This window comes from Notechis scutatus, chromosome 2, assembly GCF_049901735.1.
Source record: "Notechis scutatus isolate UNSWTSFEM ecotype Mainland chromosome 2, rNotScu1.2, whole genome shotgun sequence".
NCBI lineage: Eukaryota > Metazoa > Chordata > Lepidosauria > Squamata > Elapidae > Notechis > Notechis scutatus.
Window position 1 is genome coordinate 106,807,194 of NC_142010.1, and position 26,000 is coordinate 106,833,193.

Genomic DNA, 26,000 nt, shown 5'->3' on the forward strand with positions numbered 1-26,000 from the left:
ACAAAACCTGACTGAGATTTCTGGCAAATGAGAAGAACATTCTGTTGCCATTTCCTGATGGGTAGCATGGGATTCAAGGAACAAGTGCATATGTCACTATAGTTATAAAGAGTGTGTTATTGGTGATTATATACAATAAACCATAATTTAATCACAGTTTATTGAATAAAGCACAATTTGTTTCTTTTACCTAAAATGCCTAGGCCATAAATTATGGTTTATAAACCACAAAATTCCAAACCCAAACCAAATAAATTTAGTATTTGTGGGAATTATTAATACCTATAATTACTGAGAAAACAAATGTGAATGTGCCAGGTTGTTGTTCTCATGGCCAATTAATACAGGAAATGTAAAATTCCAGAGTAAAAAATACTGTACTTCTGAGTTAAAAGCTAGGTACTAATCTTGTGTGAAGAACTTCCCAAATTTGGCTGTGCATGCACGTGGATATGCAAAAGACCTCCCACTGGGATTGCTGCAAAGATGGATTTTTTACCATGGCTGCGAAGAATTTGTGCTGTAACATTTTAATCAGTGGCCTTGAGCATGAACAAAACGTTTGTACGAAACATGGCATAGTATAATATATGGCATGTAATACCTGGCATAATAATATCTATTATGAGCAGTCAAGTGCCTGGTGCATTTTCTAAAATTTAATGTACATGTTCCTCGAGAGATATTTAAATCCACAATAACATTAAACATGCTTATAAAACACTTTACTGCATATACTTTTTAATGAAATATACTAGGTAATTCTTGACTTATGACCACAATTGAGTCCCAAATTTCCATTGCTAAGCAAGACAAGCAAGTTGTGAATTTTGCCCCATTTTGTCATAGTAGTTAAGTGAATCACTGCAATTGTTAAGTTACTAATATGGTTGTTAAGTGAATCTGGCTTCCCCATTGACTTTTCAGAATTGATGAATCTCTATCAATAAAGCATAAAAGTGGACAAAAGTTGATTTAAAGTAAAGTAAAGTAGAGAAAGAATTTCATGACAGTAAGAGCTGTGGACTGCTTTGTGAAGACATACATTCTTCTTCACTGGAGATCATTAGATTGAGAAGCTAAATGGGCAAAATGCTTTAGTAGATCCCTCACTGTAGAGCACAGATGTCAAACTTGATCGCGTCACGTGACATCACGGGACGTATCATGAAATTTTTTGCCTTTGCAGAGCTGAGCTGGCCATGGCGTGTGTGTGATGCACCTGGCCTGCGGGCCGCCAGTTTGACATCCCTGCTATAGAGGATCAGAAATATTAAAATATGAGGAATATATAAAAAAACAAAAGGATTCACAAACTTTTAAGTACTACTGTACATTTTATTGCATCGGTCCTTAGAAAATTCTCTGAAGAACAACTGGGAACACTTAGCAGATGCAAATAATACTATCTTTTCTTTACAGAATCAATAAATAACACATGAAACAGTAGGAAGCATAGTGACAAATGAAGCCATGAGGCAGAATAAAAGGAAGATAACATGAATCTTGCAGAACTATCTTATATTGAATTACTGAGAAAGCCAGGTATATTACATTTCCGAAGAAATCTCTACCAAGGTTTTTTCACAGTGACTGATTAAACGAAGGAAGAAGTGAGCAAACTAGGATTCATTAATATGGTTAAATGTTTGATTTACTGTTCTTCATTTATGTCTCTCTCTTGCCTTATGTTCATATGATGTAACAGAACTATGGAACATTATTATGTAAATATAACATTATTTGTTATATATCTCTAAATAAAACTTTTCCCTGCAATCCTCCACTTTTTGTAATAAGGGCAAAATTGGGCCTGCTAGCATACAGAAATTATAGCAAAATATAAAACGATTGGGTTTTATAATATGCATATGTGTGTGGGTTAAGTGTGTGTGTGTGTATATATACCAAAACAATCTCCATCAAAAATAATCTGGAAAAAGAAGATACATAGTTTCTATGCTTAAACTGATTTTTACAAAACTTTTACAGAAGATGAAAAATTGTGTTTTAATAAGTAGGCTGATCAGAATTAGGATGTTACTTCTAAGTTTTTTTCTAATGTACCACGCAATGTCCTCCAACTATATACATGTTTTAAATAAATATATATACCTTTATCTTTTATCTTTTTCTGTTTTTACTTAGTATTTTATGATGTACTATATATTGTTTTTATATATTGTATGCCACCCAGAGTCATGTTTCGTGACACAGCTATATAAATTTGTTAAATAAATAAATAGAGGACATTGTTGTACAGTATATGCTGTCCCCTTCTCAAATGAAATATTGATAAATTTTCATAGGCTTTTTATCTTTTCGTTTTTTGTGCTTAACCTTGAATGTCAAAGGATTACACAATTTTGATCTCTTTTCAGCTTCCAGAAAAAATGGAAAATACTGTATTTAAATGGAATGATGTTCTATTTAATTGGTTTAACCAAATTTCTAAAGCTGTTTGGAAATGGTACATTTATTTCATACACTATAGAATATATTATTGTATAAACAGAATACATTCTACAAAAAAAACTGCAAAAAGCTGCAAAATGCCCGCAAAACTAATTCATGGCCAGACACATCATACAAAATTGATGAGCTTTCTTAACTATGCAAGCTCTTGCTATGAAAATTATATTCCAAAATATAATTTAATACTTTAAATTATTTAGTCTTCCTTCCTTCCTTCCAGTGAACAATAAAGCCTATACTAATGTCATTTTCAATGTCTTATTCCTAAGAACAGGACACCCATATGACTCAGTCTGACAACTGTGGAAAAAAAAGCCTATCTATGGTGGTATATAATTAAACATTATGTCAATATAGAACATAATAACCAGAAAATAAAGAGAGAGATTGCAACTGAAAGTCTTATTTTATACTAACATCTTATTATTGGAAGAAGCCACACTTAATGCTAAAATTCAATGTTTCTAGCATAGATAATAATCTGAATAGGGTAGGGCAGGGGAACTCACATCAGGTGCAGCAGAGGAAATGTGTCTTTAAGCTTTTGTTTCTGTTTTTAACTCAACCAGGAGCCTACAGCTGCTACTTGTACCAAGGGGAAAGCCCTCACAAAACAAATTGAAGCCAAGTCCTTTGGTTAGTTTCTCTTGCTCTAAACAAAAATAGGTCAAATAGGCAAGCAATAGGTCAAAAATTGTCCATACCATGGGACCAAATCTTGATCTTGGACCATGTGATTCCCATTTACTTTAAAGAACTATTCAGACAATTACCAGCTACATCAATTATATTTTCCATATAACTTGTCTAAGAACTCAAGTTTGTTATCCATGTAGACATCACAGTCTGCAAGAACAAGAGGAAAACAGCATTCCATAGAACAATGGTTGTCTTGTTGGAACAGAAATTCAGCTGTATAGGGAGGAGGAGGATCCCCTCAGAGGAGGGGGTCTTGGTCAGCGCTGAGCCATGGATTGTTAAGCATTCCAGGACTGTCCTCCACGTGGTCAGAATTTTTGGTGGAGCCCTGGGATTGCTATGAAGATAGTCACCCAAACGCTGCCATGTGGAAACTTTCAAGGACCCTTTATCCGGATAAGCCGGGCATTGCGTGTGAATGTAAGTCAAAAGGGTAATAAGGTCCTTCTTAGTTGGAATCAGGAGCGTTTTGCCCTGACTTCCAAGAATAAATTGAACTCCCGTTAATTCCCTAATTCCTGCAAATGTGCCATCTGCTCTTTGGAGAATTTTCCGCCCATACTCACCTGAAAGGAGGATGTCTTCTTTGATGAAGATTCCTGGGGAGGGATCCGTGACACGAGACGGCTTCCCTGAGTTGCAACTGGCTCGCCCGGCCGGGTGAGATAGGCAGTCGAAGAGAGACGCACCCGTTCCTTTTAGTGGATCACGTCGGGGTTCACCAAATGCGGTTTTGCTCCGCATATGGAAGGCTTCTCACTGGGTGGTCGAATGCATCAAGAAAGACACTAACGCAAGTTCTATCTTGGGTGAGCTGCCCCGATCAGGGTTTGGGGAACTCCTTTTATTGGGAACACACAAAGGGGGTGAGTTTATCCAATCATTATGTTACATGCGTAGGAATGTTAGTGGATGCATCGCATCTTCCAATAACCATGCCATGGTAAATTTAAACTAGCAAACCAAACTGCATTCCAGTTAACTGCCCTTGTGACGTGTTTTATGGTCTTGTTCCTGGTGTCTGTTTTCAGTCTACGTGAGACCTAGCATGCACCGGAACCATTGAAGTTGCTCACGTGAGGCTTGGCACACAGTGGATTTGGCCCATTACAGCAGTATAATATATGGCATGTAATACCTGGCATAATAATATCTATTATGAGCAGTCAAGTGCCTGGTGCATTTTATAAAATTTAATGTACATGTTCCTCGAGAGATATTTAAATCCACAATAACATTAAACATGCTTATAAAACACTTTACTGCATATACTTTTTAATGAAATATACTAGGTAATTCTTGACTTATGACCACAATTGAGTCCCAAATTTCCATTGCTAAGCAAGACAAGCAAGTTGTGAATTTTGCCCCATTTTGTCATAGTAGTTAAGTGAATCACTGCAATTGTTAAGTTACTAATATGGTTGTTAAGTGAATCTGGCTTCCCCATTGACTTTTCAGAATTGATGAATCTCTATCAATAAAGCATAAAAGTGGACAAAAGTTGATTTATAGTAAAGTAAAGTAGAGAAAGAATTTCATGACAGTAAGAGCTGTGGACTGCTTTGTGAAGACATACATTCTTCTTCACTGGAGATCATTAGATTGAGAAGCTAAATGGGCAAAATGCTTTAGTAGATCCCTCACTGTAGAGCACAGATGTCAAACTCGATCACGTCACGTGACATCACGGGACGTATCATGAAATTTTTTGCCTTTGCAGAGCTGAGCTGGCCATGGCGTGTGTGTGTGATGCACCTGGCCTGCGGGCCGCCAGTTTGACATCCCTGCTATAGAGGATCAGAAATATTAAAATATGAGGAATATATAAAAATACAAAAGGATTCACAAACTTTTAAGTACTACTGTACATTTTATTGCATCGGTCCTTAGAAAATTCTCTGAAGAACAACTGGGAACACTTAGCAGATGCAAATAATACTATCTTTTCTTTACAGAATCAATAAATAACACATGAAACAGTAGGAAGCATAGTGACAAATGAAGCCATGAGGCAGAATAAAAGGAAGATAACATGAATCTTGCAGAACTATCTTATATTGAATTACTGGAGAAAGCCAGGTATATTACATTTCCGAAGAAATCTCTACCAAGGTTTTTTCACAGTGACTGATTAAACGAAGGAAGAAGTGAGCAAACTAGGATTCATTAATATGGTTAAATGTTTGATTTACTGTTCTTCATTTATGTCTCTCTCTTGCCTTATGTTCATATGATGTAACAGAACTATGGAACATTATTATGTAAATATAACATTATTTGTTATATATCTCTAAATAAAACTTTTCCCTGCAATCCTCCACTTTTTGTAATAAGGGCAAAATTGGGCCTGCTAGCATACAGAAATTATAGCAAAATATAAAACGATTGGATTTTATAATATGCATATGTGTGTGGGTTAAGTGTGTGTGTGTGTATATATACCAAAACAATCTCCATCAAAAATAATCTGGAAAAAGAAGATACATAGTTTCTATGCTTAAACTGATTTTTTACAAAACTTTTACAGAAGATGAAAAATTGTGTTTTAATAAGTAGGCTGATCAGAATTAGGATGTTACTTCTAAGTTTTTTTCTAATGTACCACGCAATGTCCTCCAACTATATACATGTTTTAAATAAATATACCTTTATCTTTTATCTTTTTCTGTTTTTACTTAGTATTTTATGATGTACTATATATTGTTTTTATATATTGTATGCCACCCAGAGTCATGTTTCGTGACACAGCTATATAAATTTGTTAAATAAATAAATAGAGGACATTGTTGTACAGTATATGCTGTCCCCTTCTCAAATGAAATATTGATAAATTTTCATAGGCTTTTTATCTTTTCGTTTTTTGTGCTTAACCTTGAATGTGAAAGGATTACACAATTTTGATCTCTTTTCAGCTTCCAGAAAAAATGGAAAATACTGTATTTAAATGGAATGATGTTCTATTTAATTGGTTTAACCAAATTTCTAAAGCTGTTTGGAAATGGTACATTTATTTCATACACTATAGAATATATTATTGTATAAACAGAATACATTCTACAAAAAAACTGCAAAAAGCTGTAAAATGCCCGCAAAACTATTTCATGGCCAGACACATCATACAAAATTGATGAGCTTTCTTAACTATGCAAGCTCTTGCTATGAAAATTATATTCCAAAATATAATTTAATACTTTAAATTATTTAGTCTTCCTTCCTTCCTTCCAGTGAACAATAAAGCCTATACTAATGTCATTTTCAATGTCTTATTCCTAAGAACAGGACACCCATATGACTCAGTCTGACAACTGTGGAAAAAAAGCCTATCTATGGTGGTATATAATTAAACATTATGTCAATATAGAACATAATAACCAGAAAATAAAGAGAGAGATTGCAACTGAAAGTCTTATTTTATACTAACATCTTATTATTGGAAGAAGCCACACTTAATGCTAAAATTCAATGTTTCTAGCATAGATAATAATCTGAATAGGGTAGGGCAGGGGAACTCACATCAGGTGCAGCAGAGGAAATGTGTCTTTAAGCTTTTGTTTCTGTTTTTAACTCAACCAGGAGCCTACAGCTGCTACTTGTACCAAGGGGGAAAGCCCTCACAAAACAAATTGAAGCCAAGTCCTTTGGTTAGTTTCTCTTGCTCTAAACAAAAATAGGTCAAATAGGCAAGCAATAGGTCAAAAATTGTCCATACCATGGGACCAAATCTTGATCTTGGACCATGTGATTCCCATTTACTTTAAAGAACTATTCAGACAATTACCAGCTACATCAATTATATTTTCCATATAACTTGTCTAAGAACTCAAGTTTGTTATCCATGTAGACATCACAGTCTGCAAGAACAAGAGGAAAACAGCATTCCATAGAACAATGGTTGTCTTGTTGGAACAGAAAACATAAGGACCCCCCCCCTCCCAAACACTATGCAAATTCTCGTAACACTTTACTTCAGTGTTTCTATTTTCTTCTGCAACAGCATCTTTTTCATATCCTGCATCTCAAACTAATTAACCAAAGGAAACCCAATATGACCATAATCTAACTTATTTGTTTAAAGATGCTTTATTAGTCTTTGTATTTCTTGCCTATAATGAAATATTCTCTTCAGAAATCTCAGATAAAATTTTGTCACAAATTACTGAACATCCACAATTATTGCAGAAATATTTATCACTTCTAATTTAAATAGGCATATTTATTAACTTTGAAAAAACATATAAATTATATGCAGGGTGAATATGTTTAAGTAAGTTTATCCAACAGAGAAAAAAAATGTGTTCTTCAACAGAACTCCCACTACATCATGGCAGGCAATTATAAAAATATAATGTACATAGCAATTAAAAATGAAAGCCATAAGAGGATGAAAAAATGAAAAAAAAAATGGTGCAGAGCTTCCATTAATCATCCAAATACAATCTGACAAGGATTGATTAAAATGTTTAAGCTTTGTAGACATTTCAGATTCATGGCATACACTAAGTCATGTTTCCACATCATTCTGAGGTAGATAAAAAGTGATATAAATGATAATTTTTTTCTCATCTTCACACATTTTTTGAATATTGGGAGATTATATTCATATTGAAGGATAGGGTTAGGATGAGCATGATAGTTCCTTTTATTGTTGTCTTATACACATACATAGCAAATGTTCACACTGGAAATCCTATTCTCTAAATCTTGCTCTCTCAAATATGGGCTCTTGGAATGCAACAATATCTATCAAATGGAAAGCTGTTATAAACAAAGGACAAATGATGGGAGATACGAAAAGGAAAGCTTGAATGTGCTTAAGAGGTTTCAAGTAAAACCTACGAAAAGAGAGTTTTGACTAAAAAGGATAGCACATATTCTTTAGATGCTTAATATCCAAGGTCCATGTCCAGCATTTCCAATAAAAGAACCTCGTGATAATCTAACCAAATACACTGCTCAAAAAAATAAAGGGAACACAAAAATAAGAAATCCTAGATCTGAATGAATGAATTATTAAATACTTTGTTCATTACATAGTTGAATGTGCTGACAACAAAATCACACAAAAATTATCAATGGAAATCAAATTTAGCAACCCATGGAGGTCTGGATTTGGAGTTACACTCAAAATTAAAGTGGAAAAAAACACTACAGGCTGATCCAACTTTGATGTAATGTCCTTAAAACAAGTCAAAATGAGGCTCAGTAGTGTGTGTGGCCTCCACGTGCCTGTATGACCTCCCTACAATGCCTGGGCATGCTCCTGATGAGGTGGCAGATGATCTCCTGAGGAATCTCCTCCCACACCTGGACTAAAGCATCCCCCAACTCCTGGACAATCTGTGGTGCAACGTGGCATTGGTGGATGGAGGGAGACATGATGTCCCAGATGTGCTCAATTGGATTCAGGTCTGGGGAATGGGCGGGCCAGTCCATAGCATCAATGCCTTCATCTTGCAGGAACTGTTGACACACTCCAGCCACATGAGGTCTAGCATTGTCATGCATTAGGAGGAACCCAAGGCCAACTGCTCCAGCATATGGTCTCACAAGGGGTCTGAGGATCTCATCTCAGTACCTAATGGCAGTCAGGCTACCTCTGGCGAGCACATGGAGGGCTGTGCGGCCCCCTAAAGAAATGCCACCCCACACCATTACTGACCCACTGCCAAACCAGTCATGCTGGAGGATGTTGCAGACAGCAGAACGTTCTCCACGGCGTCTCCAGACCCTGTCACATCTGTCACATGTGCTCAGTGTGAACCTGCTTTCATCTGTGAAGAGCACAGGGCGCCAGTGGCGAATTTGCCAATCATGGTGTTCTCTGGCAAATGCCAAACGTCCTGCACGGTGTTGGGCTGTAAGCACAACCCCCACCTGTGGACGTTGGGCCCTCATACCACCCTCATGGGGTCTCTTTCTGACCATTTGAGCAGCCACATGCACATTTGTGGCCCGTTGGAGGTCATTTTGCAGGGCTCTGGCAGTGCTCTTCCTGTCCCTCATTGCACAAAGGCGGAGGTAGAGGTCCTGATGCTGGGTTGTTGCCCTCCTATGGCCTCCTTCACATCTCCTGATGTACTGGCCTGTCTCCTGGTAGTGCCTCCATGTTCTGGACACTACGCTGACAGACACAGCAAAACTTCTTGCCACAGCTCACACTGATGTGCCATCCTGGATGAGCTGCACTACCTGAGCCACTTGCATCTCATGCTACCATTAGAGTGAAAGCACCGCCAGCATTCAAAAGTGACCAAACCATCAGCCAGAAAGCATAGGAACTGAGAAGTGGTTTGTGGTCACCACCTGCAGAACCACTCCTTTATTGGGGATGTCTTGCTACCTGCCTATGCTTTCCACCTGTTGTCTATTCCATTTGCACAATAGCATGTGAAATTGATTGTCAATCAGTGTTGCTACCTAAGTGGACAGTTTGATTTCAAAGAAGTGTGATTGACTTGGAGTTACATTGTGTTGTTTAAGTGTTCCCTTGATTTTTTTGAGCAGTGTATATTAGTCCATGGGTAGCTTGATATCTGAAGGGGGAGCCCTGAAATAATCATTTTAGTGTTTAAGTAGTTTCCTTGAATACTTATATCTACCAATCACATGAAAATAAGCATTTTTATATTACATAGAATTCAAATACATTTTTAGTTTCCAAAAGACAAAAATATTACATATATTTTAAGCTAATTACTGTGGGAACAATTATCATTATTATTCAAGATAAATAACATAAATTAAAGATTTACAAAATAGAATCTCATTTTGGAAAATGAAAAATGGAAGCACTGCCATTGTATTAATGCATGGCCTGTTAGTTAGATCAACAGTGGACACATTCCCAATACCAAGAATGATTTAAAAATAAATTAAAATAGCAGAATACTATAAAACATGTATCTTACTTTGTGCTTTTTCACAGAAGTTTATCTGAAAGCCTAAAGCAAAAAAGATAAGTTCTAGTTCATTTACTGGAAATTACAGATGTTCATAACCTTTAAAATCACATTTAATGTTCATTTAAAAAAAACTTAAGATACCAAATAAAAGGTTTAACATAGGTAAAATAATCTGAATTGCAAAGAACAAATTCTAATAATTGATTTTCTTGTTGGTATCAATTGCAATCTCCTTAGGATACTCCTGCAACCTATACTGAGAATATAATTTTCAGAATGGCAATGGAATTTGAAGTTCTAGAGAATCTGGAGTGCCTTAGCTTAGGAAAAGTTTATCTATAAAAAAACTGTTCAACTATTTTGTCCAAAATATTTGTAAAGGATTACATGAACATCCAGATCAGATCAACTGATAGAAGTTGCATATTAACTGTTAATTTAAAAGCAGAAAATTAAAAATAGCTAGTGAGTTTTCCATATGAAGACTTCTGTGGCAACATTCTGAAATTTACAAATACAATTTTGAACATAGTTTTTTTCCAGGTTAGGTTAGGTTTCATTGTAATGCGTGGATGAGAAACTTTTTTTAAATTAATGACTGCACTCAGACTGAAAGGCACAATAATCACAGAGTGGTCCGAGTGTGGAAGCCAGATTATGTGCTGGTAGATGCGAAGGTTTCCAATTTAAAAGGCAAGAAAACAAAATAACCTGCATATTAGCAGATGCCACGTCTTCCTATATACAAAGGAAGTGGCAAATAAATGCAGCAGCTCATTGCCAGACAGCACAGAAAGCAAAATGTGGGTGACAATAGAAGTCACCAAGGACAGCAGCAAGAAACAAGGTATGGATATGAGCAGCAAAAAGTCGTGACCGGGGACTTTCTGGCCTGACAGGAAGAGGCGTGGCAAATATTGATGACTCAGCTCTGGGTAGAAAGGCAGATTCAACACATATGTGCGGATTCTCCCATAGGCATACTGGAGAAAGACTTCTCAAATTTGTGGACAGAAACAGACGTGAAGTTAGAAGATAGATTGAATAGAGAACACGTATCAATAAATGTTAGTAGCAACTGAAAACTGCTACCAATAAGCAACTTTTAAAAACGGGTGGGAATGATGACTCTTTTATGACTTCAACTACCAGAATTGGCTGGCATGATTGGCTCAAGAATTCAGGGAACTGATGTCCACACATCATAAAAGGGCCATCGTTCTCCAGCCCTGCTTTAAAGGATATACAGTTCCCTAGTTGTGTAATTCATATAACCAGAATTATATTTGGCATAAATTCCAATTTTGTTTCTTCAACCTTTATGAAATTAGGCATATACTGATTTTTGCCTTGTTTGGTTAATTTACCAAATTGCTTTATGTTATTTTTGCTGGTTTGAAGAATGATTACCTTTCCTTCGGCTACAGAAATTGATCTTAAGCATCCTCTGCATGTTTTTAAGGCTACCTTCTGAGGTATTTTATGTCTCAGGTTTATGAATGTTCTATCCAGTACAAATCCCTTGCTTGTAAATTAACTGAGACTAGTGCATTCAGAAAACATATCATTACCTCTTTAGGCAATGTCTCTTAAAATAATACTTTATTTCTTAGATTTCTATCTCATCTTTTCTTTGGTACTTGAAAGCATAAAACATGGCACAAGGTAATAGCCACTATTTTTCCATTTTAGGATTGAGAATTAAAATTGTAATAACTTGGCAACCTATAGAATTCCAAGACATTTTAATGACAACTTCAACTCTAATTTTTAGTGTACTACAATATCCAGAGGCAAGCACTAAAGGGCATTTTTACAGTACTGCAGATACAAATACGAGAATTTATAGTACCCTTCTTTGATGACTCTTGTGACCTCAGCTACCATCATTTAATAAAATGTTTGAAAATGTGTTAGCTTTGAAACAGCACCAAATGACCCTACAAAATTCAAAAGCAAAAAATATAACAATCAAAAGTACTGTAAAAAGCCTTTAGTCATGACATGAACCTCTATTTAGCTATGCACTATTCTATCTTTATTATTAAATATAATTTCAGGTCACACTTAATGAACTACTGGTATAAGGAATAAATATAATCAAACATTATAGAGAGCTTCTGATTCAGTAACAACTCAAGACTTGTAGCATCACAAATGGACTTGGTTGCTCCAAATTGTATCAGGTTATTTTATTTACTGTTACTACCACAGCATCTGAAAAATTGAAGATTTGAACTAGTCTTTCTATAGTATAATCACAGTGAAGGTTTCAATCTAAAGGGAAATTTGTAAATTCTTTACAAATAAAATGAATACACACATATATTTTAATTCATCTTAGCCAATAGCAAGACAGTACATCATTTGATATTTGACAATGTGCACTCCTGTGTGTGCACAAGCTGAAAATTCTATATAAACTCAAGGTGCAGTTAAGTGTTCTATTCATGTTATTACATGAATTATAATTAATAGTAACAGAAAACCTTTGCAAAAGACCTTTGCTTTATTGTGAATTAGAAACTGAAACTGGTTCACAATAAATCTCCATAATTAGTCTTCTAAAATCCTGTATGCAAATACCTGATTGCAAATAGAAAACAAGGGATCTAGGAACATGAGCAAAGCAAAAGGAAATAATCATTTCTCAGCTATGACCACCAGTTAGAAACATATCAAGCCACTCATAGCTTATATATATATAATTTGAAACATGAAAATTTATACTCCCTGAAGTTCAACCAAGCTAAAGGAGACATAAAGACTACCAACGATGAAACTCAAATAATATGATAAGAGAAGAGAGCACCAGGGCTGAGACGCAGGGAGAGGGAGAAGCAGAAATATAGCTGTAAGTAAAGAACACAAAGACAATTACAATAGTGTCATGATATAGTACTTTAAACTCTATAATTACTATCAGCTTACTAGATCCAGGGGCATGCCATGAACATCTTTGATCTTAGCAAAGCATTTGATAAAGTCTCTCATGATAACTTTATTCATAAAATGGTAAAAACATGAACCAGATGATACAACTGTTAAATGGATGCATAATTGGCTGAATATCCATAGCTAGAAAAGACCAACAAATGGTTCCCTAGATTATGGCATCAAATGGAAAGGCAAAGCTCTATCCTGAACCCAATATTGTTCACCATGTTTATTAATTACCTAGATTAATGGCTGCGGGAATTATAATAAAATACAGGCTTAGACAGTAAGTTAAAACAAGAACTTTAACAGGGAGAAATATAAAGTATTGGCTCTAGGGAGAAAATATTGGATGGGGGAGAACTGGCTTTCCAGTAGTTCACATAAAAAGAATTTCTGTTTTAGTAGGTCACAAGCTGAGTAAGAGCAAACAATGTGCTACAGTTACTGTCCCACTCTACTTACGTAATACCAAAGGTGCTTTCAGGATTGATCCAGCCATCCCATTCAGGCACTTGGGTTCTGAGAGGCCAACAGCTGCTAAAAAATTAGGTCCCTTTACTGCTGCCAACATACCCCTTTATTATATCCAGTGTTGCCCTTCGCACCAAGGAAGGACTATAAGGGAAATTCTTACCCCATCCTGAGCCTGGCTGAACTATGGTATCAGGAAACCAAACAAAATTTTGGGAGTCTGTAGCTTAGCCAAGCTCAGCCAGGTGCTAGAAGGCCACCACCAGTCAACTCCAGGACTGAAAACAAAAATCAACTTTATTAGGGGTGCTGAAAGATAAGCTTCCACACAAAGTTAAAATAGATGAAAATGTTTAAAACTATTCCCAGAAACATAAATCTGGTTTGTTATTTAAAAGGACAGTAGCTAACCACCACAGATAAAATGGATGCAGGCTACAAACAAGGTGAGAGGACTGAAAACGGAGTTCAATGAGAAATTGTTAAAGGAAGTCAGTATGGTTAGCCTGGAAAAGAAAAGAGAGATAATTTTGTAGTAGTCTTTAGATATCTAAAAAGGACCATTATGCAGATAATGGAGTGCACTTGTTCAGTTGCCCCAGAGGACAAGACCAGAACCAATACATTGAAAATACAAAGAAGTAGATGCAGGTTAGATATATATTTAAAAAATCTCCACTTCTTGCATATGAAGCTTCCCAGGTCTACAAGGAGGTATGTTGAATACTGCTGACTAGGGCAGAATATTTAACTATGTTCAAATTTTACAACAGATTATAATAAAGTACATTTTGCATTACTGTAACTTATATTTTAACGATATTAAGGGATCAATCCTAGAAGAAATTAATTTGCTCTTTTTTATATTAAATTACTTCTATTCTAGCCCTGTGCAAAGATCCAGAGACAAAGGACAAAATGTGATAGAGAACATAATAGGAATAACAGGGATGAACAAACGTAACCTAACCAGACATTGTACATCAAATGGGTATGTCCTGACCTATCCCAGGACTTGCAGCAGGGGGTTGAGGGGTAGAACCATGTTTTTCAAAGACTTTGTAATGGCCTGCAAGATCAGGTTAGCCCAAACCTTAGGTAGAGGGAGATGTTACTCCAAGGAGCAAATGCTATGACAAAGAAGGTCTACCTCATAAATCCTATACAAAGATATTGCTTAATGGAAGAATATGAAGCATGCCAACTCTGTTAGATCTAGTGATAAGAGAGAGGTGGCCCCACAAATAGCCAGGCCCTATGCCTGGGTTGTCAAACTTGCGGTGTCACATGGTGTATCATGACTTTTCCCCCATCCACTAAACTGGGCATGGACGTGGCCAGCATGTGACTGCGGCCTGCAAGTTTGACACCCCTGCCCTATGCCATCAAGCACCAATAGGTGATAACCAGGATCTGGAATTACACTTAAAGCTTAATGGAAACAATGCAACTCATATAGTAGGGGTAAAACTGCTTGCACTGCTACATTCTGGAACAGGTGTAGCTTCTGAATGGCTTTCAAGAGGAGCTACAGTAATAATGTACAGCATGTTGCAGTACTCCACACATAAGGTGACCAAGGCATGCATACTGTAACTATGAGAAAGTGGAAATCACACGGTTGGTACACTAGCTAAACCTATAAGAAGCCTGTCCTGGCCACAGCTGCCACCTGATCTTTGAGTAGGATCTATGAATTCAGAAAGATTCTCAAATTGTGCATTAGTTCTGCATGGGAAAATAACATTTATCCACAGCCAAAGACAGAGAATCACTATCCTCAGAAGATCCATGCACCCATGGCACTCATTTTTGTCAATGCTAAGCATATTCTTCCTCAGCCAGATCCAAACAGCTTCCAGGAAATGGAACAAGATTCAACAGAATAACTTGGACAACTAAGTACAGGCTGATACATGAACTCAGTAAGCTGAACAAACGTAGAAGTTAAAACAAGGAAACTAGAAAAGCAAAACCTGAGGCAGTCTGGTTTGTTTTGGGCTGAATTTCTCCCTACTTCCCTCCCATATCTACTGGAACCAGTCACAGAAAACAAGTCACACTACAGTACTAACATGGCCCTAAAAATCTTCTTTTACCTCCAACTACCAAACTCCATAGCCAATCTAGAGCGATTCCATGATCAGTGGTATCAACAGTCATTAAGAACCAGGATGCTTGTATCACCCCAACTAGTTATGTCAAAATTCATTGGCAAGCATAATCAATTTTGTCCCTGTATCATTCAATACAAATAAGCCCAAATAATCAACTTCTTCCAGAGCCCTCAGCAATCTTATCCAATAGAGACTGGACAAAAATCAATAATAAATGTAGGATCCAGTAATGGTTTCTTGAGGAGGGAGAACATTACCACCTTTTGTATGGGATGCATTCATTACACATCTCTATACTTTTCCTTTGTGAATAATTAATCATTCTTGGTTCATTTTGAAAACTATCTAAACTTATCTAGGGTGTGCGTGTGTTGTTCACCACTTGAATACAGGAGGGAAAAGAAACATAATATTAAATCCTCTCCAAAAGAGGCAGCAACCAAAGCAAGTTTATACTTGTTACAGTAGAATCATACATTTAGCAAGTGGGAGATCAGCAGAATGGCTTTTGACCTTGAATCACAATTTATGACTTGCATCCAAGGATCTGTAAGAGCTATCAAGCATTCAAGCTTCCTTACTCATTTGAGTTATTAATATACACCTTGTATTCAACTGTATATCACCTACCATTGAAATAAGTGGGAGAAGCATATTTGTACATTTGTGAGCCGGTACAGTTATTGAAGCACCAAAAGTCTCACAAACATTCGGAGACTAAAAAGATAACTTAATATATGATCAAATCTAGAATGATAGTATGAAACTTACATAGACAATGAAACTATTTGATTCTTATATTAAGAACTATATAAATTTGCCTTTTCTACTCACGCTTACCACCTATTATAATGCATATAAATTATGTATATTTAACATAATTTTAAAAATGGGGAATCACTATCAATAAATTTTAGAAGGTATATAATTTTCAGTGAGAATATAGCAGATTTCTGGAAGAAGACATGGGAAGTCTTGTTGCATAAAGTTGGATTTTTCCCAATTATTTTTAAATAGAGATTTAATTCAGTTTAATTTTCATTAATCACAGTTGGCTATACTGTACTGTGTGATGAGCACCATCTGCCTTGGGAGATTCAGTTATAGTCCCACCTTAGGCCCAAAGCCATCTGGGTGACCTTGTGCTACGTAGTAGTCTCTCTTATTCCTAGGAAGGAAACAATTGCAAACCATTCTTGAAAAATCTTGCCAAGAAAACTGCAGGGACCTGTCCAGGCAGTCTCCAGGAAACAAACATGACTGAATAGAAGAAGAAAAAAGGACAGCAATCCACAAGTATTTAGAACTTAGTTCCCCCATCCCTCAACCTCAGGAGCAGCCACTAGGACAATCTGTCTTTGGATAATTTATTTGAAGTAATACACTAAGAGCTTCCAATTTGATTACAATGTCTTTCAGACAAATATAAAAATTGCTAAAGTACAGAATGCCTCACAATAAACTATTAGTTACAATAAGCAGATTTTGAAAACAACGTTAAACAAGATGTTTTCTCAGCTTAATATATTATAAATCAAAAAGTCCTATCAATTCAACACATTGTTTCTAATATCCAGGGAAAGTAATATTCTTTACTATGAGACAAAACATGGAAGTAACTAAAACATAAACGCTACAAAGTAATGGTTTTCTGAAACATCCAAATGCTGAGAAATTGCTTCAAATCAAATACTGGATTCTCAAAGTTCTTTTTTGCTATAAAAGAAACAGAATATTCCTACAGTTTCTCTTCATGTCACAGTGTATGAGACTACTGGAAATAATAACATTTTATAAGCAAGTGAATATTATTATGCTGTTTAAACTTATACTAAGATTCTAAATAAAAAATACTGGACATGTAATAAAAAGCTATTGTATGGCAAGAGACTCCCTCAATTTGCTTGTTGATATAACTATTTCAAGAAATTAGAACTAGGTCTAAATTTAAGTCAAAATTTGGCTACACATGGTAATCAGATACTATACTATACTATACTTAATAGTTAATCAAAGGTGGCAACCTGTGGCACTCCAGATGTTACTAGATTACCACTCAGCATTTCTAGGAAGCACAGTCAACGTACTTATACTATGTGTTTGTGAGACAAAACTGTCATATAATTTAATCCCGAGTAAGACAAACCAGAACAAAATTTAATTAATGTACTGTATTAGTGACTTACTCTATCTAGTTGCTGAAATACTGTATTACATATTTCTCCTTCAAATAGGTTTTGAATACCATCTTGACCCTAAATATATTACTTTGATTATTCTTATATTTCAGCATACAGTAGTACACTGCTTCAAACACAAAATTTATAAATTAAGCAGAATATACTATATTATCTGAGAGTTGCAAAAACAAGTGCACTTTTAATGCAACCGTCAGTCAAGAGTTTTCTAGCATCTGATGAGTACTTTATGTAATTAATTTAGTCAACCACTGGCTTGAGCAATTTAGCATGATCAATATTCCAATAGTAGCTACTCTTCTAGGCTCATAGCCCTGACATTAGATATCCCTTGAAATAGAAATACCGGGTATTAAATTCAAAATCTTTAATATGCTTTACAGAACATAGCACTCTTTCCATAGAAGTGATTCCAAAGCAGCAGTTGCATGATTAAAAACTTCCTGCCCAAAATCTATTAGTGGTCAATTGACTTGGAGGAAAATGCGTATTTTGCAATCTAAGTACAGTAGTACTAAACAACTCATATTTATTATCATATTAATTGTATTGCCATGCTAACATATTTCCAAATACCGAATTGGTAAGAAATAGAGCATTAAGGAAGTCAAGATAGAATTTTAAGTTGTGCCATAGTGAAAATATGCTATATTTCAGAATGGTTTTCCTAACACAGATGTCATGGTGAATCTAAAATCTTAGTGTCAATGGAAGGATTATGTTTCTGGATTTAACCACAAATACACCATGGCAACCTCATGCCCCATATACACAGATCCTGAAAGAGATCTCTCACTGTTTTGCACTGCGTTTTACACATTATTACCATCTGCTTTCTTTTCCTATGAAGAGGAATGCTCAGAATCGACTTCTTTTGCCTTTTACATTCCACTTACCATTCTATCTTCGAATTTCTTAAGGGAACGCCTCACGCTTTTATTCATTTCACCCTCTTAAAGCTACATCACCGCTTCCTCCATGACTCCACACAAACACGCCTTACTACCTAGTGAGCTTTACACGGCACACCTCACCGAAGACCTGCTGTAACCCTTTCCTTCATACACTTCACACATACATACTGTAACAAGCCCCCACCACGGCCGCTCGGTTTGTTCAACGCCGCTACATTCACACAGCCCTGTTTTCTGCACCAGATTCCAATTCTCTCCGGGGATTTAAGCTCCCTGAACTTACCTCGCGCGGTGCATTAAAAAAAAAAAAAAAAAAAAGCTCCACTTCCCGAAAATTTACACATCAATTTCTTTCGGAGCTCCGATTTTCTGGAGATCGTCTATTTTCGACTCTGAGTGTTTTCGGGTTTTTCTGCACGCATATTTTTTATATATATATAAAATATATTATTTATATATACGCTCCCCCTCCCCTCCTCCAATAATGTACATACTACTATATAGTTCGTTCATCCCTTCGTTCTCGTGGCCCGTAAACTCCTCTTGCCTTGCATCTCTTTTAGCACTCTCCTCACCACCACCACCGTTTCGCCTTCCTGCATGCACACCACACCTCCTCCTCCCCCCCCGAAATTCACATTTCGTAAAGCTTGGGGGGGTCTTCCCGGATTCGCCAGAGAAGAACTCAAGCCTCCACCTCCTCCTGCCCGGGACGCGCTTCTAGGCCTATCATCCTCCAGAGAGGCCTGGTCCTCCTTTACCCAGCTCTGGCGCTCCCTCCTGTCCCTACAAGCAGGCAGGCAGGCAGGCAAGCAAGCGAGGAAGCGAGTCCAAGGCGAGGGCCGGTGAGGGGTGGTTAAAGCGCGGCCTATAGAGCCTCTGGTTTGTCGCTCGGGGGCTCCCAGGCCGCTCCCGAGGCGCGCTCCCTTACCCTGCATGCTGCTGACTGTCGTCTGCGCCGCCTGCGACCCGGGGCCGGAACCAGAGCCGGGACCAGGGCTGGGAGCCGCCATTGTACAGTGCGCCAGACGCGGAGGGAGGGAGAGATGGACGGACGGCGGGGAGGGAAGGAGGCTGCAATGCAGCAGAAGCAGCGCAGCGGACCGACCCCCTCCCCGTCCCGCGCGCCCGCCCGCCCCCGGCTCCTCGCGCGTGCCCGCCTCGGCCCCAGGCAGCTGGCGGGACACCCAGAGTCCCCGACTCGGGACGACAGGCGCCAGCCTCCCGGGCCCCGACCGACCCAAACCGTCGCTGCTCCTCTCCTCTCCGCGCTGCTGGGGCTCCCGTGTTTTTTTCCTTTTTTTCCTTCTGTCGCTCCCTCCCACCTCCGCGGCACAAGTATAACCCCTCCCAGGCAGCGGGCGGAACGGATGATGCCTCTGAGTCCTTCGCCCAAACAGAGGAGCCGGAGGAAGGACTGAGGAAAGGGAAGGAGCGCGCAACTTCTCAGCCTTAGCCGGGCATGTCGCGCTCCCCTTCAAATGGGAGCGCCTTAGAGATTATCTTGCTGGGAGAGGTGGGGCAAAGCGAAAGGGCTTCTTACAGAAGGAGGCTTTGCCGACCTCAAAACGTGAAGTCCTCTGCTTCAAACCTGCCTCTTAAACCAGGAGCGGGTTGCCTCTCCGCCTCGCCTCGCCTCGCCTCGCCTTTAGATTGCAACGCTTGGGTGTACAAAACAGTTTAAACCTGGTGGCATGAGGAGGAAGGGAAGGTCATTCCTCGATCAGAATCGGTAACTAGACCTCTTAAGAGATCCAGAGAACACAATCAGTTCCGGTTCTGCAGGAATCGACCCTGTGGATTAAACTGCTCTGCCTTGCTTTTAATTAAAGGTGCTTCCAATAGGTTATTACACTGGGAAATGTATATTGGTGAGCAAAGTGTTTTAAGGAACCTTATTCTGTATTTTGTTATCAGCTTCTTCAGTGCTGATATTTACAGCATTTTAAATTAATTAACAGGGCGCTCTTTAAAAAAAAAAAGATATACTGTACATTACTCGTCCACCTAGGGGTTCAAGATTACAAATATTAGTTACAGTACAAGCATTCTTGTAACTTAAAATGGAACTTAAAACATTAGAACACAAAACAATTGTAATAAATATCTTAAAATATTCATAAAAATATGTATTTATTTAAAACTATTATTCAAACCCCATCAAAAGACAGATTAAAATGGGATTAAAAGGCAAGGTTTAAAAACTTCCTGAAAGAAAGGCTAATGAGAAAGTGAAAAGGGCTACTTTGAAGGAGGTTTTTCTAGCCTTTGCCTTGTATTAAACAGTACTTATTGCTCATTGTATTCCTAACATATGCAATCTTTCAAGTAGGCCTTTTTATTATTTACCAGTGATTAGATACATGCTTTTACCCTACTCAAATATTTGGATTTATTTACAGGTAGTCCTCAACATACAACCACAATTGAGTCCAAAATATATATTGTTAAGTGAAACATTTGTTAAGTGAATTTTGCCCCATTTTATGACCCTTCTTGCCACAGTTGTTAAGTGAATCACTGCAGTTGTTAAGATTGTAACACAGTTGTTAAGTAAATCTTAACAAGCTTCCCCCTTGACTTTGCTTGTCAGGTCACTAAAGAGGATCATCATCACCAAGGACATGGTAACTGTCATAAATAGGCCAAGCATTGAGTTTTGATCACATGATCATAGGGTGTGTGGCAACGGTCATAAGTGGGAAAAATGGTCATAAGTTGCTTTTTTAAGTGCCAATGTAACTTTGAACAGTCACTAAACGAACTGTTGTAAGTCGACTATATATAAAAATATTGAATGTCACTTCTTTATATATTTTTTCTTGTCTATTTTTCTTTCCTTTCAAAGTGTGAATTTCCATTTCCATTTACCTTTTATCTTCCTTTTTCAACATTTTAAACAAATATTTAACCCCCAGATTGCACATAACTCCTGAATGGAGAAGTGGAACCTTACCCAAAATAAAAGATAGAAGGGTCCCCACCACAGCCACTCAATGTTGGACTGACTTGGAGTGGGTTTCTCTCTGTTTAGGCCTCCACAGCCGTCACTGGGATAAGATTTTAACAGCCTCACTTAGCCAGCCTAAGGGATTGCTTAGAGGTTGTGAGATATAACAATTATAAGATTTTAACAGCCTCACTTAGCCAGCCTAAGGGATTGCTTAGGGGTTGTGAAATATAATAACTTCACCCAGTGGTTTCATGTAAAGGTTGATTAGAAGGAGGAGTGTTAACCACCTTGAAAAGAATGGACTTAGGCAGCAACCCATTCAGAGCCAACTGGAATCAATCCTGAAGAAGGAAGAGAACCTGGAAAAAGTGATGCCTGTTATCAACCCCTGGAGCCAATTCAGAAAGACATGATCAGTGAATTGAAAGTCACTGAGAAATCATGGGGAGATAAGGATGAGTGCACAATGGAATGGGTGAAAAGTCTTGGAATACGTTGCACCTAAATGTATCAACAATACAGCCAAGGTTGTCTCCATCCTGAAACTTGATTGAAATTCTCTAGATAATCACTTAATCCAGGGATCTCAGCAGCTACAGTCTCAACAACCTTCCATAAAAAAGGAGGATTGGAGATGGGCCAGTACTTACCTAAAACCCATTGGGTGCAACTGCAGCCTCTTGAGAAAGGGATATACCAGTGAGAGCTAACCTTTTCGGCACCAAGTGCACAAAGCATGCACATGCACATCCCCAAAATGCACGTACATCCCCGAGACCCGAACACCAGCTGGCTGGCAGGAGGCACATGCACATGTGTGGCGGAGCTGAGCTGGGGTGACGGCTCGCATGCCCACAGAGGGCTGTATGTACCACTTTTGTCACACATGCCATAGGTTTGCCATCATGGGGATATACCATCTCTTTAAAGGGCAGAGATACTATCCTCTTCCTCAAAGAGGCCAAAACCATGGCATCGACCAGGGTTCAGCAGACAGGTGGTTGAACTAACAGCACTGAGAACCCTAGTCATTTCCTCAGGAATTACCAAGTCCAATTCATCCTAAATTAGATCACAAGCCCAAACCCTAAGCATCTTGGTCTGACCTGCCCTATCAATGTCCAACTTATGGTAGATCTAATCAATTTTATCTGTCAAACAACAATTCCTCATGTCAGTCTTGCAGGTGGCCATGCCTATTCAGTGGGGACTCGCTAACCCTAAATATCAGGCTGGGCTCTTTTTCATGTTTGATTAAACACAGTGATTATTCCAAGGGCACACCAAGGATTTCTTGTAATGCTTCATCTCCCAGAGGTCCTCAGTAAACCAATGTGTGCCTGGGATTGGTACACAGGGAGAGGCCATCTGCCCATTCCAGTAGTGATTATGGCCTCATCCAAATTGCACAACAGATTTTCAAGGGAAGTCAGAAGGAGGAACCACATAAGATCCATCAGTCACGTGGGATGGAGGTGGCCCAATTAAACAGGCCCTATCTCCCTGTGGGGGAACTGACATCAGTAAGCTAGAATACAATAAGAGAGGGACCAATCTATGACAATAGACTGCTGTAAATGATCTGCACTATCAGAGCATGTTGCAATTGCTATGAGACAAAATGTATGACATCTACATCTATATATCTGTCAATTTTGTTATGCTACAGCCTGATTTTACAGTCATTGAAAATCATTTTTCCTCATTAATATACACTCAGTGCCCCATAATGACAAAGTGAAAACAGAATTTTAGAAATGTCTGTAAATTTATTAAAAAGGGGGGAAAAAGAACATTGGCATAGGTATTCAGACCCTTTGCAGAAACACTTGAAATTTAGCTCTAGTGTCCCCCATTTCTCTTGATTGTGGCTGACATGTTTCTACATTTTGAATGGAGTTGACCTGTGGTAAATTAAATGGATTGGACCTGATTTGTAAAGGCACACACCTCTCTATAGAACAGGGGTTGCCAACCTTTTGGACCTCAGGGACCACCAAACTCATAATTTTAAATCCCAGGGACCACTAACTGGTTCTGTGGACATGACCTAATTTGTGGGTGTAGCTTGGTGGTCATGTGACTGGCTGGGCATGGCTTGTATGTAAATATTATAAATATATAAATATTGATTTTTTTTAATTAAATTAAATTTAAAAAATTAAGATTTTTACCCAAAATCAGGCAAAGAAGGCAGATTGAGTTGCTCACACAATCACAGATTCATTCAGAGATCTATCTATCTGCCATCGGCTACCTGAGTCAAATAAAATTTGCTTGCCGTGAGTCTGCACTGAATAATAGAACCTTCAGTCCTAAGGGAGGTTCGGCTGTGCTTAAAAGCAGAGCCGAAGATCTAAAGACTAGCTAGAAAGCAAGAAATCCAACAATTTCCTGCTTCCTAGCTAATCTAAATCTCCTGGCACAGCAGAACAGTCTTGTGTTTCTGCGCAGCTTGGATTAATTGCTTTGGGGGATGCTCTGGGAGTGACATTTCTCTGCAGCCCATCACAATTTTCTCATGGCCCATTGGTATCCGCTGCTATAGAAGGCCTCACAGTTGACAATTCATACTGTAGCAGTGCAAAAGCCATAAGGTCAAAGGAACTGCCTGCAGAGTTCAGAGACAGAATTATTGTAAGGCACAGATCTGGGGAAGTCTACAAAAAATTTCTGCTGCACTGAAGGTTTCTAAGATGACAGTGGCCTCCATAATTCTCAACTGGAAAAAGTTTTGCACAACCAGGATTCTTCCAAGAGCTGGTCACCTGGTCAAACTGAGCAATCAGGGGAGAAGGGCTTTAGTAAGAGAGGTGACCAAAAATCCGATGATCTTTCCAACTGGTGTCCAGAGATCCTGTGGAAATGGGACAGAGTTCCAGAAGGACAACCATTACTGCAGCCCTCCACGGATCTGGACTTTATGGTGGAATGACCAGACAGAAGCCACTCCTCAGTGCAAAATACATGAAAGCCCACTTGGAGTTCACAAAAAAGCACCTGAAGGACAAGGAGGAACAAGATTCTCTGATGTGATGAAACCAAGATTGAATTGTTTGGCCTCCTTCTTAAATGTTATGTCTAGAGCAAACCAAGCACAGCTCATCACCTGCCCAATATCATCCCAACAGTGAAGCATGGTGTTTTTCAGCAGCAGGAACTAGGAGACTGGTCAGGGTTGAGGGAAAGCTGAACAGAGCAAAATACAGGTATATCCTCAATGAAACCTGTTCCAAAGCACTCAGGACCTCAGACTGGGCCAAAGTCTGATATGACAGCAAACCTAAGCACACAGTCTATCCAATATGACAGCAAACCTAAGCATATAGCCTAGACAACATATGAGTGGCTTAAGGACAACTCTGAATGTCCTAGAGTAGTCCCGCCAGAGCCCTGACTTGAACCCAATCGAATATCTCTGGAGGGACCTTAAAATGGCTGTCCACCGATGGTCACAATCCAACCTGACTGAGCTTGCAAGGGATTTGCAAGGAAGAATTGGAGAAAATCCCCCAATCCAGGTGTCCAAAACGTGTCATACCCAAAAAGTCTCAAGGCTGTAATTGCTACCAAAGGTGCTTTAACACAGTACTAAGTGAGAGGTCTGAATACTTATACCAATGTGATATTTCAGTTTGGTTTTCTTTTTAATAAATGTATACACATTTCAAAATTTCTGTTTTCACTTTGTAATTATGGCATACTGAGTATAGATTAATGAAAAAAACAAAGAATTTCAACAACTGTAGAATCAGGCTGCGGCATAATTGACAAAAGTGAAGGGGGTCTGAATACTTTCTGAATGCACTATATATGTTTGTGCCAAAACTCACATTACCTACATTAATCATTTACTTCCAACAACCAATTGGAGCCAGAACTGCAGAAATCTTAATGACAATAAATAATTCATTGCAATATAAATAAATAACACTTCTGCAATAAATCAAAGAGATGTTTCAGTCATCTAATGTTCAATGTTTCTACTTATTCCTTCCTTATGATTTTATTGGCAGCTCATTAGGTACTTTTTAAAAATAATTTCAAAGAAACGATAGCCTCCAGTCTTGACAACGAAAGTCGAAGTTGTGCCCACTTGAAAAGGAAGAAGTCAAGTCAGCTTCGAAACTCTGGCTTCCTTCCATCAGTCATCAAGGCCTGACTGTTTATTTACAAACAGAAGATCCAAAGTCGTGTCTCCAAATTAGCTGCCTATCAGTAACGGGCTGTTACGGCTGCCGTACCACATGCATTACTTGCCCCCATCTTGAGCTCGCTGAAAAGACAAGAGGCGGGGATTCCGGCTCCTTTGGTAGGGACGTCCCGAG

The 26,000-nt window shown here is 38.2% G+C and overlaps 1 protein-coding gene across 7 annotated transcripts in view; it reads right to left on the bottom strand.

Annotated features, from left to right (window-relative positions):
* Positions 1 to 20,026, bottom strand: part of MAP2K4 (mitogen-activated protein kinase kinase 4) — a 67,284-nt gene extending 47,258 nt beyond the window's left edge. Inside the window, exons 1-2 of one of the 7 annotated variants that reach the window (XM_026667595.2) lie at positions 19,651 to 20,008; positions 10,086 to 10,118 (exon numbers count right to left, since the gene is read on the bottom strand). In XM_026667595.2, coding sequence (XP_026523380.1) covers positions 10,086 to 10,118; positions 19,651 to 19,732 — 115 coding nt within the window. In that variant the 5' untranslated portion in view covers positions 19,733 to 20,008. Of the gene's footprint in view, positions 1 to 3,179; positions 3,294 to 10,085; positions 10,119 to 19,650 lie in introns of those variants that run through there. The other 6 variants (XM_026667597.2, XM_087953950.1, XM_026667596.2 and 3 more) reach the window with 6 other exon arrangements.
* Between the last annotated feature and the right edge of the window lie 5,974 nt (positions 20,027 to 26,000).